A 15,613-nucleotide genomic window follows, 5' to 3' on the forward strand; every position below is an offset into this window, starting at 1 on the left:
TCTGGATATACCTTCTCATCAAGGGCCTGAGCTTCCTACTTGGAGCAATGGATCCATTGCCTCCACAGATAGAAACCCATCTAACTTGAATGGGACAAAAATTACATGTTTATTTTCACTAAACTCTAACTGAAATTTAGCATGTCAGTTCATATAAAATGCTGGCAATGAAATGCAGTAGTATTACTGGTACCTGTGACCACCCTGTCCACAAAATCAGATATTCATAATTTACTCTAGATTAATGCAGATGTCTCAACACACAGTTTACTTTCATGACTACATCACAAGTATCGGGACTCGGACCCATCACCAGATCTTGCACTAGATCTTGTGCCAATAAAACAGCATAAACACCATATTATCACATTGTTTAAGTATCTTGGGAATAGTCTTTCAATAGCATTGGTTTCCTTTACAATCCTCTGTATTTTGTTTTATTCATTTAAAAACATTATTCCTAGGGGTTCCTGGGCTTCAAAGGAGTCCATGGCATAAGAAAGTTGAGACACTGATCCAGAAGAGCCATGAACCTGCTGAAATGTACATTCAGGGTGGAGGAAGCTTACTTCCACTCAGTCACGTGTAAAGGGCTGCAGGAGGTAGAAATCATCCAGCGTGCCAGGTGCACAAGTCAGCTGATCATGGCAACCAATGACGAAGGGCTGCGATGGGCACTGCAGGGAGACATCACGGAGAGGAGGCTCTGGCTCAGACCTGAGTGTCAGGCATAGCTGCCAGGAGGAACTGAGACGAGCAGTGCGGACAGGAACTGGGTAGGGCAAGTGGACACGAGCACATGGTTCTCCAGGCAGAAAGCAGAGCCTGAGTAAAGGGTGGGGGTGTGAGGGCTGGCATATCTGAGAACAGATGTTTCTGTGCCCAAAGGTAGACTTTGGAGTAGAGAGAGGTGAGGAAGAAGCAGAACGTGGATCTTCTTTATTTGTCTGCACGTTTCATCAAGCCCCACCAGAATGTAATCTGCTTGGGAGTCTATTTTATTCACCCTGTATCTCCAGTGTCTAGAATCGTAGCAAATGTACAGGTAGGAGTCAGATCACAGAGAGCCGCAGAGATCATGTAAAGTTTTTAGATTTTATCGAAGAGGTAAAAACATCTGTTTCTGGAATGACTGATCAAGAAAAGAAGATAGGTGTGGTGAATTAAAAAAACTCCTGAGGCACCTGAGTGGCTCAGACGGTTAAGTGTCCAATTCGTGATACCACACTTGTGGTCATAAGATCAAGCCTTGCATCAGGCTCCATGCTGAGCATGAGCCTGTTTGGGATTCTCTCTCTCCGTCTCTCTCTGCCCCTCCTCCATTCACACAGGCTCTGTAAAAAACAAAAAAACAAAACAAAAAAACAAAAAAAAACAAAACAAAAAAACAGAAAACCCCACAAAACTCCTAAACCCACACTGGAATTATTCATAAGATATGCCCTGAAGGGATCTTTGTCCAGCTCTTGAGTTCTGCCTTGCTGCACAGCAATGGGAAGATATGCCAGAAAACCTGCATGGAAAAATTTCCAGAAAGCCAAAATCCTAAGGACAGTGAGAAACTCCACTAAAGTATATGTCAAATGCTATGAAATGTGGTTTGTGAACTGCCAGCCTGAAAGGCCACAAGTTAAAGGACCTTGCACCTAAATCCCCATTCTACAGAAATTTAAGAAATATAAATTCACAAATAAACCTGATATGCAGATACAGAAAAAAATAAAGGAAACTGGGTAACTATTTCTAGGATTTTTCATTTGAAAATTTGCCTTACCCTGCAATTTTAAGTTGAAGCATTTTTGCCTGTTTTCCATTTTCAGCTATGAAAACGAAGCTAACATCTAGATCTGGAAAGAAAAGATGTTATTTTTACTTTAAAGCTTGTAAAACAATATGCTTTCCTAAGGATTAATTCCCATCTTGTGGACATTTGCATATATCCATCAGAGATCCTTCTCAACAGGCTACCTATCATGGTATAAACATAAAGGTTACTCTCTAATTAGTTTGAGAACATCATTACCCACCACCATTGTCTACTGTCATTTAGATTCACACTCTCAATCACAGCTCTGGTGTTTTCTCCATCCCTTTAACTATTTGATACAATTAGACTTTAATAAATGGAGGTTCCACACCTGTAAGGACTCCATTCACAATTTTCCATTTTAATTTTCAGACCTTCGTTTTTCTCTCCATGATTTCCCCCTCTTTTAATTCATCTACACAATAGCCTATCCCCTGTGATACCCAACTTCATGTCCATCGAAATACCAAGAACATATATTGGAAGTAATCAATAAACTTATGTCAAAGTGAGTCCTCTACAATGCCCTATCCCCCAAGTAATCTGGTAAATTTTTTTAAGGTTTAATTTTGAAAGAGAGTGAGAGAAAGGAGAGAAAACACTAGTGGGGGAGGGGCAGAGAGAGGAGATAGAAAATCTCAAACAGTGCGCAGAGCCTGACACGGGGCTCCACCTCATGAACCTGTGAGATCCTGACCTAAGCCGAAATGGAGAGTCAGACACTTAACCGACTATGCCACCAAGGCGCCCCTCAAAACTTTCAAAGTGAGGGTGATAAAAGTGCCAGGTAGTATTCCAAGCCCTTTAAATACACTAACTCATTTAGTCTTCATAAACTTTCCGTGAGAATAGTACTTTTATCACTATTTTATCAAAGAAACAGCTGGGGTCCACAGAGTTAGTTAAGCCCCTTGTTCACAGTTACCCCACTAGTAGGTATATGAGGCTGGGTTCATCCTCAAGCAGGCTGGCTGCAGAGCTCAGACCTATGGCCACTAACATATGTTGTCTTGGGGCTCCTAGGCGGCTCAGTAGGATGAGCATATGACTCTTGATTTCGGCTCAGGTCATGATGCCAGGGTCGTGGGATGGAGCCCTGCATCCGGCTCCATGCTGAGCATGGAGCCTGCTTAATATTCTCCCTCTCTCCCTCTGCCCCTCTAGCCAGTTCGTGCTCTTTCTCGAAATAAATAAAAAATAAAATATGCTGCCTCTTGATTACACGGTCCATGACTATTGTGTACGTGCATCTGTGTATGTCTGCAGAAACCCTTTGCAAAGCCTGCCTTATTTAAAGTTAATTATTTGCTCCCCTATTTAAGCACTGCATGCAGCAGAAGGGAGGCAGCAGCAAAGGGCTCAGGGCATGTGTCTAGTTAAACAAATATAAGGGCAACAAGGATGCCAATCAGTTCCAACGGATGCTACACAAGTGAGGGCAGGAAGCCTCATCCTATTTTAGGGGGTTGAGAGGGAAGACTCCTGAAGAAAGTGACGTTTCTGCTAAAACCCAAGGACAAGCAGGAGTTGGCTAGGCAGTGTGGGGAACGGAAGGAGCAGAATGAGTGTCGGAGAAAGGCACTAACCCCTGAGGTCATGAGGATGGCCAGAACGTGCCCTGAAATTTTCCTGCAAAGCCTCCCAATTCCTGGCTGTCACATCCCAAGCTGGTTGACGTGCTGCCCCACTGGCCAAGGTGACATGGCTGTACCGTAGCACCAAATAAACCATGTGTTCATTCGTTTCTCTAGCCAGCTGCTGTCCAGGCCAGATAAGGCAAGTGTTTTAGAGGCATGATTTCATGTAGGCACATCCTAGAATTAAAGTTATTTAGGGATGCCTGCAGGAAAGCTGAAGGAAACACCCCAAAGGCCAACAGAAGCATGCTTTACTGAATTTACAATGCAGAAAATATTTGTAGTTCCTTAGACATTTGCATTGCTATAAAAATTACACTTTATGGTATAATTATTAATGGTTTGAAGAGAAATAAACAGTATAAACGAAATATGGCCAATACTATGAAAATGTAAACCATATAAATCAAAATCATGAAACAATTATTCAATACCCAGAGGCCTACTTAATATATACATACGAAATTTCTTACACACATATACAATAAAAGCCCACAAAAGCCTTCATCTGAAGCCGATCACTGTACAAATATGAAAATAAATCTTTATCTTTTAACCTCAACTTTATCTTCAGCAAGAGGGTTGTATGACTTGGGTTTATGCAAATCACACTTGGTATTAAATAATCAAATGTCACATATGTCATATAAAGCAGCAAGTGGAAAAAATAAATTATGAAAATGCATGAGGCTAAAAGTTAACAGTGAAAAATGTCTCCTTATCCAACATTCTTTTCCATGATGAAATTAAAATATTATCCAATGTGTCAGGATGCATAAAAAAAGGAGCATAATAGAATTGTGATTTTAAAAGCTCTCAAAGGAAAAATTGAGTCAAGATGAGTTAGCTGCACAGGACTATGCCAATGTGTCACAATAAGTCTAAGTTAAAAACATTATTTTTTTCTTACCAAAAATACACTGTAACTTTGAGAACACCTTCATGAAATCAAATGTGAGTAATAATTATGATTTTCCACCAATGCAGCTGAAAGAACTTTCAAGTAGCTTTTCTTTAAACAAGATTGCTAACCAAAGCTGTAAGTCTCTAATTTGGATTTTATTGCCAAAATATTTATCTAGGTTCAAATAAAGATGATTGCTTTGTCTATTAAAGGTGCCTTTATAATCTCCGAATCTATGGGTGTACTAACCATACAATCCAGAGGCAAAAGCGAAGATAATACTTCTGTATCAAAGGTATACTCTACGTACAGACTGTCATACAAACACAGAGAGACACTTTGGGGGAAAATAAATAAAGGCAATACAACATGTATATTAACACAGTTTTGTGCAACTGCACCAAACACCTGAACATGTGTCCCCTATGTCAACACAGAAGATCCTTTCTAACCTGGGCTCCAAAAGATGCCACAGAGACAAACAGAAGTGGCCAAATCTGCATCTCACCATAGTCCCAAAATAACCACCTCCCTGCCCTGTTCCATTTGACAAGCAAGGCATTCTTTTCAGTCAAAAATATAAACTTCTTTTTCTGCAACCAAAACCACACAACAGAAATGCATGGTAGAGTTGCTGAGGATAGATCAAACTTTCCAGTGGGGGGAGGGGGGGGGGGCTAGATGTCAATAGAGAAAAGGCAAGCTTTTCAAAGCTAAAGGATGCTGTGGTTACTTATAACCTGTGTGTGTAACATATCTGGTCAGTTTTCATTTAAAAAAAAATGAAGGTAGGGAATTTAAGGTTTGATCATAAAAATCATAAACAGGAGAAAACTGCTACATGGGATTCTTTTAATTCAACAAAAAGGAACGTTATTAGCTCACATAATACCACAAATAACCACTATTCTTTAAGTTTTTTCAGCAGACTGCTTGGAACCTGGACCTATATGAACCAAGGTAAGTTCAAACGTCTGGTTGGAAATAACTTAATTGGTTCAAGACCACTGAAAGCCAAACACCAGAAACCAGGCTTCTCTCTAGGGTCAGGTGTCGACTCTCTCAGCTGCTAGCGACATTTTGGTGGAGAAATCTGGGAGGCACCGCAGGTTCTAGAAGAGCAAGGCCAACCAAGCTGTTGGTGAGCAGGAGTCACTAGTCACATTCAACAAAGGACTTGGACTTCCCATTCCTAAGGACAATTCCTCTTTTGAAGAGTTGGGTTTCCAAAACCACACATTTCTATCACTGTTCATTATTTCAGGAAGCAAATGCTGGCAACTAGGGAGTTGAGGGATTTGCACTGTATTGGAGATTATGTTTGTAAACCATGGGAAGGTAGGAGTCAAGCATGCACATTTTCATTTGGCAAAATGTTAAATTGTTTCTACTGGTAGTGTTTTTTTTTTTAATGAGGTATAATTCACATACCATAAACTTCAGCCATTTTAAAGTATATAATTCAGTGTTATTTTGTATATTCACAGTTGTACAACCATTATCACAATGTAATTCCAGAAAATTCTCATCCCCTAAAGAAACCACATACCCATTAGCAGTCACTCCCAGTTCCTGTGTGTCCCCAATCCATGGTCATGACTTACTGGTATATATTTTTAAGTAAAGAGTGACAACTTTCCTGGGCATTGCATTTTTAGTAGTATGTGGCCTCCTAAGTTTTCATTAGAATTTTTAACATTGACTCTAAACCATGGATTTTGTAAGTATTCTGAGATTACAGTACCATTTTTTTCCAGCTCTTTGTCACAAAAAAATGTTTTTTTCTTTATATATATAAAAAAATAGATTTTTCTGTCTCCACTGGAGCCTAACACATTACCATGTTTTTTCTCAAGTTCTGTTGTTTCAGAAATGAGAAAAGTCAATATCCCCAATATTTAAAAAGTACAACCGACCAGAGTCCTTATTAACTGTGGGCCAGCAGGGGCTCCTTCCCGCTCCATACAGCGCACAAAATCTGAGAGGTCAAGGCCCGCAAGGCCAAGATGCTTGTTTCACAGATGAGGAAACAGATCTAATGTGGGTTGCTGACAGATCTCAGGCCACAGGCTAGTTAGCAGTAAAGCTAGGATGGTAACCCCTTTTTACTAATATTCTACTATCGAATATTTGAAATAAAATTTTGTCATGGATTATCTACGAAGTCAGCTACACATGAATCTAATTATGTCAGTTTCTTCTACAGCTTTGATCTGAGCAGGTGACTTTTTTTTTTTTTTTTATCACTTTTTACACATTATCTTGGAGACTCTGCAAGGACAAGACAAGTATATTTAACCAGGGGGCCCAAATCATTCACTGAAACATAGCAAAAAGCCAGGGCTCCAGAGAGATCTAGAGCACGATTCAGACTCCCACACTGTAACTTCCCACAGGCAGTGTCTGTAGGATGTACCACTCTGCAAGAAGCAAACAGGTCATGGAAACTTAGCACTCTGGGACTTGAGAGGCCAAGGATGTGCGGGATTTAACTACTGCAACAGTTCTTCATCTGGGTTGACTTTTTGGAACTGGTCCCGCTCAGATTGGTAATGGATTTGCTGTCATCCTCATCGGTTCTTTTTTTCACTTCCCTGGGGGAAGGGGGAAAGGGAGGGAGGGAGATAGGAAGAGAGAAAGAAAGAGAGAGAGAATGAATTATCGAGGTACAAAACCGAACCACAAATGGCTTTGTAGAAATAAAAACAACACTGCTAAGCATTTGCTGTGTGCCACCCAGACCTTGTGGTAAATGCTTTATAGGTATTGACTGTCTTAATCCTCACCAGGACCATATGAATTTGTTGTGCCCCATTTGATATATGATGAAACCAAGGCAAAAAAAAAAGGTTAAGAAATTTCCCTTCGGTCAGGCAGCTGGAGGAGACACAGAGCTGTGCTCTGAGCACCAGGCTACACTCACACGTGCACAAGGCAGGCACACACACATGTGCATAGGTACACACACACACACACAGCCTACTCTCGCTCTCTCTGGTGGTTTCATATACTTTATTGTCTCCCACATGCACAGCTCACTCCTTAATACTCTGGAACCTGGCTTCCATCCCTGACTCATGCTCGCTGACCTTCATGAAAACAACGATAACTTTATAACCATTCTTTAATTATACATGATCATGGATGTCGTGATGAATGTTTAAGTTAAAATCCAGAAAAAGAAAAATCTTCCTAAATTTCTCTTAGAATTAACAGCTAGAGGCAACAATGACAAAAGATCTGTAAAATCTTGCAAAAGTCTCCTAGGGAAAGATCCTTCCACGTGTATTCCTTGGGATGCTCGTGAAACATGCAGGGACCCTGAAGTCCCACCTGAAACTACTAAGGACTGGCGTATTCCTAGTACAGCAATATATTTCAGTAGAAATAGAATATAATCCACATATGCAATTTTAAATTTATTAGAGACCACATCAAAAAATGTAAAAACAAACATGCAAATTTAATTTTATTAATATATTTGATTTAAATGAGTATAGCAAATATATTGTCATTTCAGCATTTATTATCAATAAAAACAGTAATGAAGTATTTTATAATTTTTATACTGTCTTCAAAATCCAGCATATACTTAATACCTACAGCACACTTAATTTGGGTTAGCCACACTTCTGGAATGTCCGAATTGGTCAGCACAACTCCAGAAGGTGCTCATTTGTGCTAATAACTTTTGAAAACCACTATACTGTGAATTGGAAAGAAGATGCCTCAGCGGAAGAAAAAAAGAGAGAGAAATTAATTCTTGCTGAAGGCCAGCTAATAAATGCTAGGCTTTACGTTTTTACATTTTTCTTATTTAATGCACATTCACATGCACACAACATAAACACACATGCAACCCTGACAGGTTGACAGGTGAGTACTATTATCCTCTCTCCACAGGTAAGGAAACAAAGACTCAGGATAAGAAGGAAGAAACACGAGCCAACCTAGAACAGCCCATGAGACTCATTTCAGACTTCTGACCACCAGAAGCAGAACATGATAAATTTGTACTGCTTAAGGGACTACGTTCGTGGGGGTTCATTACAGCAACAACAGGAAAGTGATACAACTTCCAACTGCATCATCTCAGACATTTGGTCATTCAACAAACTCTGGGACCCTCTCTGTGAGTTTTGAGGGGGAGAAAGTCTAAACAAATCATTACAAGGCCCTGAGAGAGCTGCTAATGCCCATACACAGTGTGATGTGGGAATACAAAGGGTATACCACAGTCGTGCTGGCCTGCAGGAAAGGAAGGCTTTATGGAGACAGCTTCATGGAGACTTTGACAATGGAGGGATCTCTTAAAAGGACAGGGATTGAAGGGTTCCTGGGTGGCTCAGTTGGTTAAGTGTCTGACTTCGGCTCAGGTCACGATCTCAGTTTGTGAGTTTGAGCCCCATGTCGGGCTCTGTACTGACAGCTTGGAGCCTGGAGCCTGCTTCGGATTCTGTGTCTCCTCTCTCTGTGCCTCCCCGACCTGTGCTCTGTCTCTCTCTCAAAAATAAATAAATGTAAAAAAATTTTTTTTTAATTAAAAAAAAAAAAAAGGACAGGGATTGGCCTTCAGTTAATGAGGAAAGGAGAGTCCAGGTGCAGGGAACAGCACGCATAAAGGCAAGGAAACATAAAAGAGCCTGGCCACAACTAGAAATAAAGTTTGACTGTGTCCACAGATTATCACTCCTTTGGGAAGCAAGATAAGAGATGCCACCAGAAAGGTAGGTGAGGCCAGGCTGTGAGGGTTTAGACATGTTGGATACAGTCATGCCTTCAGAATTTCTACTTGTTGATGGGTTGGGGATGTGGTTATGAAATTTTAAAAAGAAGTGGAGGTTAAAAATACAGAAAGTGGAAGTCACCAGCTAGAGACAGTTCTAGAAACACTGGGGACAGAAGGCATTAGGTGGAGAGAGAGTAAAGAAGAGAATGTGGAATGCAATCCTGAGACTGCCAACACTGAAGTGACAAGTCTACGCTTCAGATTCACGTGACAAGTCCCAATGATGCCACTTAGTAGCTGTGTCACTTTGAGCAAGTTGATCAAGCACTCTAGTTCTCCATTTTTTGATCTGTAGAATGGGTATAATAATCATAGCACCTTCACAAGACAACTCATGTCTCTCCTTCTGGGGGTTCCAATGGCCTCTATCAGCTACAATCATCTGGCTGCCTGGTCATATGTTTCTTCTTTTCCTCTCATGTTATTATTTTTTTGTTTTCAGAGAGAGGGAGGGGGAGAGAGAGAGAGAGAGAGAGAGAGACAGTATGAGCAGGGGAGGGACAAAGAGACAGAGAGACACAGAATCTGAAGCAGGCTCTAGGCTCTGAGATGTCAGCACAGAGCCCGATGTAGGGCTTGAACTCATGAACCGCGAGATCATGACCTGAGCTGAAGTCGGACACTCAATCGACTGAGCCACCCAGGCGCCCCTCTTCCTCTCATGTTAAATTGCATGGCCTGTCTCATATTTATTTCCTCGGTATCTTTACTGAATCATGTATGGGGCCTCCATGGGCTGAGTGCTCACATAATGCAGACATTATAGAACCTGAAAACAAATATTAAGGAGGAAAAACATGTACCCACATTTTTCATCTGGCCTTCGGGTTTCTTTAATCCATCATAAATGCAGGCATGTCCCACTTTAAGGAAATCAACAGGGTTAAGGCTGGGAAAACTAGACTATCTCTCCAAAAACTACCACATGCTTAACAGCTGCATTTTAGGTGAGTCAGTCTCATGGATGGATTTACACCCACAGGCTCAGCTCCTGGGCTGAACTGATAATATCAACCTAAGCATTTTTTGTGGTTTTTTTTTTTTTTCAATTTTCAGGCCATTGATCAATTAAATGCCCCTGGAACTTGAATCTAGTGCAAAATGCTTAAAGCTTGTGGTCCTGGTATGGCAAATTCACCTGCCAAGGGATGATGATTGTGACAGATGTCCCGTCAACATTACAAGGAAATTGCATTTCTAGGAGAAACTTTTCCTGGGATTGAGAGGTTTCCAGAAAAAGCAGTATTAGTAGTTGCAGGTGTTAACCAGACATTTATGGCCTCCTTTCAAAACAGAATTCTGTTTCAGACAGTGCAAATTCATAAACTCTTATAGTACACATTTTAAGATGTAACACAGTGTGAAAGGGGCCACGACAGGAATTATCTTGTGAGATCCAAATCGAGAATGTGACATGCTTTGGATGATACATAGCTTTCTGAAGGATGAAAAACTTTTAAAAATGGTAATTTCACCTGTGGTGACTCTGCCATTTCAAGACATAGGTACTTTGACAAGCAAATCTGAAGGCAGGATAGAAAGCAAATTCAAGCATTTACATGTTTGCCCTACTTGTAATTTTCACATTTAACACATCGCTAACATAACTAAACCAGAGGCCTTGCACCAGGCTACAATGCAATAACAACAATAAAAGAACTCCTTGATAAGTGATTCACGAGAAGTGACCTCGTTATCAAAATGCCTCTGCACACAGGTGTTCTAAGGAAAGAAGCACATGGCTGTGTGGAAGCTGCATGGTAAACAGGCGCCGGGCGGGAGCAGATGGGGAAAAGGCACAGGAGGCTCACAGCCTCTCCCATCTTTACAATACAATAAAGGGAATCGATTCTGTGCTCTGGGTGTGACTGTGGCAATTTGGAGTCATTTAACTTTAATATGACCCTGTGAAGACAATTCAGCATTAAACAGTGATTATGGGATTCAGTGGACTACTGGCTATTATACACAGAACCATGGACTGTCAGAACGGGAAGGAACTTGGGGGTCGTTTCCTCCAGGCTTCTTCCTCGTTTCACAGATTAGAGAGGCTGAGAGGAGACTCCATGGCTGTGCGAGAGCAGATTTAAGATTGGACTTTGAGCCTCCTGACACTACAGTCTTCCAATAAGCTAGGCAGCAAACGACAGGCTCACAGGGGGCCTGACATACAGCATCCTTTTCTCCCCACTGCCAAAGCTAAGGCTCCCTCCACCTCCCCTGGGGTTCCAGGTCAGCCTCGGGCCCTGCAATGTTCTGCAGACCTGCAGGCAGGCCCTTCCCACACCCATCGAGCCCAGCAAGCGCATCACCTCCACCCTGGAATCCCCGGGTATGCTGCAGTGAAACACCATATGACCACCTGGAAAAGTGTAAACACCTAATAGTTCAGCAATGAATCCATCTTTAGTGCATTTCGCTGAATCTCTCACCACCTCTACTGAGTGAGCCTTCCTTGGTCAAAATGGCTGGAGGCCCCTATGCACACAGAGGTGCACGAAGTCACTTATTTCACCCAACTTACAAAGGTTTTACTTGGGTTCTTGTTTGACAAATATAATACTAGCCCATGATTCTCCCTGCGAATCACAGGCAGAAAACCAAGTAATTCCCCTGAATCTACAAATGTTTAATGTTTACCTTTTTTCTCCCTGTTCTAGGTCACACTCAAAGTTAGCACTGCTTTTGCTTTAAACAAAGATGATTTCCAGTGTGGTGGGGAAAGGTGGTTCTCTATCTTGGACTGATAGCAAAGGAGATAATTTTTAAAGACAGGCCATTTAAAGTCCTGGGCTAATTTCCTGGGGCAGCTGAGTGGCTCAGTCAGTTAAGCATCTGACCCTTGATTTTTGGTTCAGGTCATGATCTCATGGTTCATGAGATCGAGCTCCACCAGGCTCTATGCTAACAGTGTGGCACCTGTTTGGAATTCTCTCTCTCTCTCTGTCTCTCTGTCTCTCTCTGTCTCTCTCTCCTTTCTCTGCCTCTCCCCACCCCCAACCTCACCCCATGTGTGTGCCTGCGCACTCTCTCTCAAAATAAATAAATAGTCTTTAAAAAAAAGTCCTGGGGCCCATTTCCGGATTCTCTCAAGTGAGGGCAAGGATCTTGCCCAAGGCCCCAGTCGAAGAAGCTAATAAGCACTAGAAACACCAAGTCATCAATATAAAAGCAGCACTTAAAACACTGCAAGGTATTTTACTTGTCAATGTATATTAGCAAGCCAACTATCCTTCTAAAATTAAGATTCTTGTAGGGGTGCCTGGGTGGCTCAACTGGTTGGGCATCCGACTTCAGCTCAGGTTATGATTTCACAGTCCGTAGGTTTGAGCCCCACGTCAGGCTCTGAGCTGACAGCTCAGAGCCTGAAGCCTCCTTCAGATTTTGTGTCTCCCTCTCTCTTTGCCCCTCCCCGGCTTGTGCTCTGTCTCTGTCTCTCAAAATTAATAAATAAAAACATTTAAAAAATTTTAAAAAAAGATTCTTGTAAAACCTCACAAATGACCAGGAAAAAAAACCTACACAAATTACACTAAAATTATGGCTTTGTCAGTAATTAAAGATCACTGGCCTGAATCTTGTTAATGTATACTTTCTTTTCTTTTTTTCTTTCCTTTCCTTCCTATTTTCTTTTGGATATTTAATTCCTTTAGGCCAGTAAAGAATCAACTTTTCATTTGTGGCAGAAAACTAGGCAAAAAAGAGAGATCTAACAGATAATATTGTTATTTCCTAAAAATTAAATTTACTCCAAGGATTAAAACACTCACATTTATATTCAAGTTCCTCAATGATATAATTTTCATTCTAATCTATATCCCAAAGTGTTATTTATTATTAACACCATTACCTTAGCTTAGTAATTATCTGACTAATAATTTTAACAAGGTGCTTCCAACTGGCATGATATACAATTTGCTTTGTTGAGGTTTTTTTTTCCCCTTTACCCAGGAAAATGTCATAATAGATAATTTCATAATAGTCTCTTGTGTTTAAAATCTGGTTCCTGGAAATGATTCATACAAGTCAACCATTAGCTTTGCAGTGACATTTTGCAGAAATGTCAACGACACCTCAGATGCACCTGTTTTGTTTGGCAGTAAAGGTACTTTGCCAACATTCACAGTGCAGAGGCAGCATTACCAGTTTTTATAAAATCTGTGCTCAATTGTTTCGCTCACCACTACTAAATACAAGACTGTGTTTTCGAATGTATATTCATGTTATGGTCAAGAAATTTGATATATGCACCAACTACACGAAAATTCAATCCTACTTCCAGTTTTCCAAATATGAGGCCACACTTTACCGAGCGAGATGGAGAACAGCTTCCACTACATTCGAGCCATCTTTGGCGCTGGTTTCACAGAATAATGCCCCATAGGTCTGTAGAAAAGAAATACACACAATTAAATGAAGAATTCTCTCTCTCTCTCTCTCTCTCAGGTCTCTTTCTTAGGTCTCCTGGAATTTTAGCTTTTAAAACCATCAAATAAAATAAAAATACTCTTCTGTTGAGGATGCTAATAGCCAAGAAACTGGATTCAGAGTTTCAATGCTTTAAGAAAGAGTGAATCTGAATCTAGTTATGCCAGAAACAGTTTCTAGTCAGAGGAATTTTATTTTGCCTTAAAAGTAAGCACTGTACACAATTTCATGTTTTAAGGTTCTTCCCACAGTCCTATCGCAGTTGCTACAAACGTTCTCTAAAAGATCATCTGAGAGAAGTAAAAATGATAGCTTAAGGTAACCACTCACGAATTAAACGTCCATCAAAAGTATGTGTCCTTTGGGCCAGCAGCTAACACACATCCCTTCACACTATCATCTTTTCCTATCAAGGTTCAGCAACCTCCATGTTGCTAAAACCAATGGACATCTTCTAGGCCTCTATTATTCAACCTCCCAGCAGTTATGTATATGATCACTGATCATATTCTCCTGCTTCAAACCTTTCAATGCTTCTCATTCCTCCTCAAGTAACGCTCAAGTGCTTCACCACGGCTGACAATGCAGTCCCAGCCCACCCCCCAGCTTTACCTGCCATCATCTCCCCTCACTCACAATGCTCCAATTACCCTGACCTTCCCTCCGTTTCTCCAATGTTCTAAATTCCCTCCTACCTCGGGACCTGTGCACCTGCTGTTTCCCTTACCTGGGTTATGCCCTTCCCCCATCAAACCCCTTCTGCAGGCTGACTCCTACCACCCTTTGGGGTTTTCAGGTAATCCTCCCCGGAGGTTAAGATTCAGTGTTCTCTCACCCTGACAAGTTGCTGCACAGCCCTCTGTGGTTTTCCTGCATTGCACTTGCCACAAGTGTAATGGATGAAGTTACTTTTGTGTCTTTGCCTGGAGACAATTTCCCTCAGGAAAGGCCTGGGTGTGGGCAACACTGTCCATGTGGGACAAGGGGAGGATGTAATGGCTGCTCTGGAGCATGGAGAGAGAGAACGACACAATGGGGAAAGATTCCACTCCACAGTGGGACCTTCACCCATGAGCCCCTGTGGATTCCACAGAAAATGCATAAAAATCACAAAATTCTAGTGGAAATGGGTAGCGCTGCTGCTGAGTTCTAGAGCTAGGATGTCAGGGGGTGAAACAGAGATTGCCTCCACAGATGCACAGGGGTAGGGGTCACAAGACACACAGGTAAACAAACCTTGGGAACTCAGAAATCCTGAGATGGGAATAAACCTGGCATATGGCCAGGAATGATGTGCTCTCAAGGGGGTGTGTGGGACAATGTGGCATGCGGATTATGTAAGTTTTACATAGATCTCCCCAGAAATAAACTACATGAAGACAAGGACTGTCTGCTTTGTGCTCTAGTCTCTGCTCAGCACACAATGAAGTGGATACAATGAAGCGTGTGTTGAATGAATCCCCTCTGTATTTCACTGCCTGGTTCTGATGTTTAGCATGTTAGGCTCACAATTCCAAGATTTAAATCAAGAAAGATTTTCCAACTGAAAATAGTGACACTGTAACTCATTGTTCAAGCCTGCATGTCCATGCTACAGGGCAGCCCTTCCATGGTGCTGATGACAGACAACAATGACCACAGTATCAGATCAGACTGTTAGGGCATGAATTTATCCGACCCAAGTACCTCTGATTCCTTGTTGGGGAAGGACAGGTCGTGAGAGGGCCCTGGAGCATTCTCACACACTGGTAATAATGGCAGAATAAACACTTCCCATGGTAACAGGCTGGATAGACATGGGCTTCATCCTCTATTCAAGTGCATAACCAAATTTAGACTATTCAACTAAGCACAAATCTTAGAGAGAGAGAGAAAAAAAAACCAACAAGTTTCCCAATGCTCTTCTACCCAAGTGACACACTGCCCTTTGGCACAGTAAACTTCTGGAACTCAACCATGTTTTCTAAACAGGAAACCCTTCTTTTTCCTTGACATTGATTCCAGAACTACAGGAGTCCAGGAACTGGTAGAGAGTGGGGAGGAAGGCA

General features: G+C 41.5%; 1 protein-coding gene across 3 annotated transcripts in view; it reads right to left on the reverse strand.

Moving 5' to 3' along the window:
* Positions 1–235: 235 nt before the first annotated feature.
* The window catches only part of RASEF (RAS and EF-hand domain containing), an 82,149-nt gene continuing 66,771 nt past the window's right edge, over positions 236–15,613 (reverse strand). The window contains exons 16-19 of one of the 3 annotated variants that reach the window (XR_006195992.1): positions 13,447–13,523; positions 6,765–6,942; positions 1,775–1,847; positions 236–772 (exon numbers count right to left, since the gene is read on the reverse strand). Coding sequence is in view for 1 of the 3 variants with exons in the window: in XM_042913558.1 (XP_042769492.1) it covers positions 6,837–6,942; positions 13,447–13,523 (183 nt within the window). In the remaining 2 variants the exon portion in view is untranslated. Of the gene's footprint in view, positions 826–1,774; positions 1,848–5,128; positions 6,943–13,446; positions 13,524–15,613 lie in introns of those variants that run through there. The other 2 variants (XR_006195991.1, XM_042913558.1) reach the window with 2 other exon arrangements.

This window comes from Panthera leo, chromosome D4 (assembly GCF_018350215.1).
Source record: "Panthera leo isolate Ple1 chromosome D4, P.leo_Ple1_pat1.1, whole genome shotgun sequence".
In the NCBI taxonomy this organism is placed as follows: domain Eukaryota; kingdom Metazoa; phylum Chordata; class Mammalia; order Carnivora; family Felidae; genus Panthera; species Panthera leo.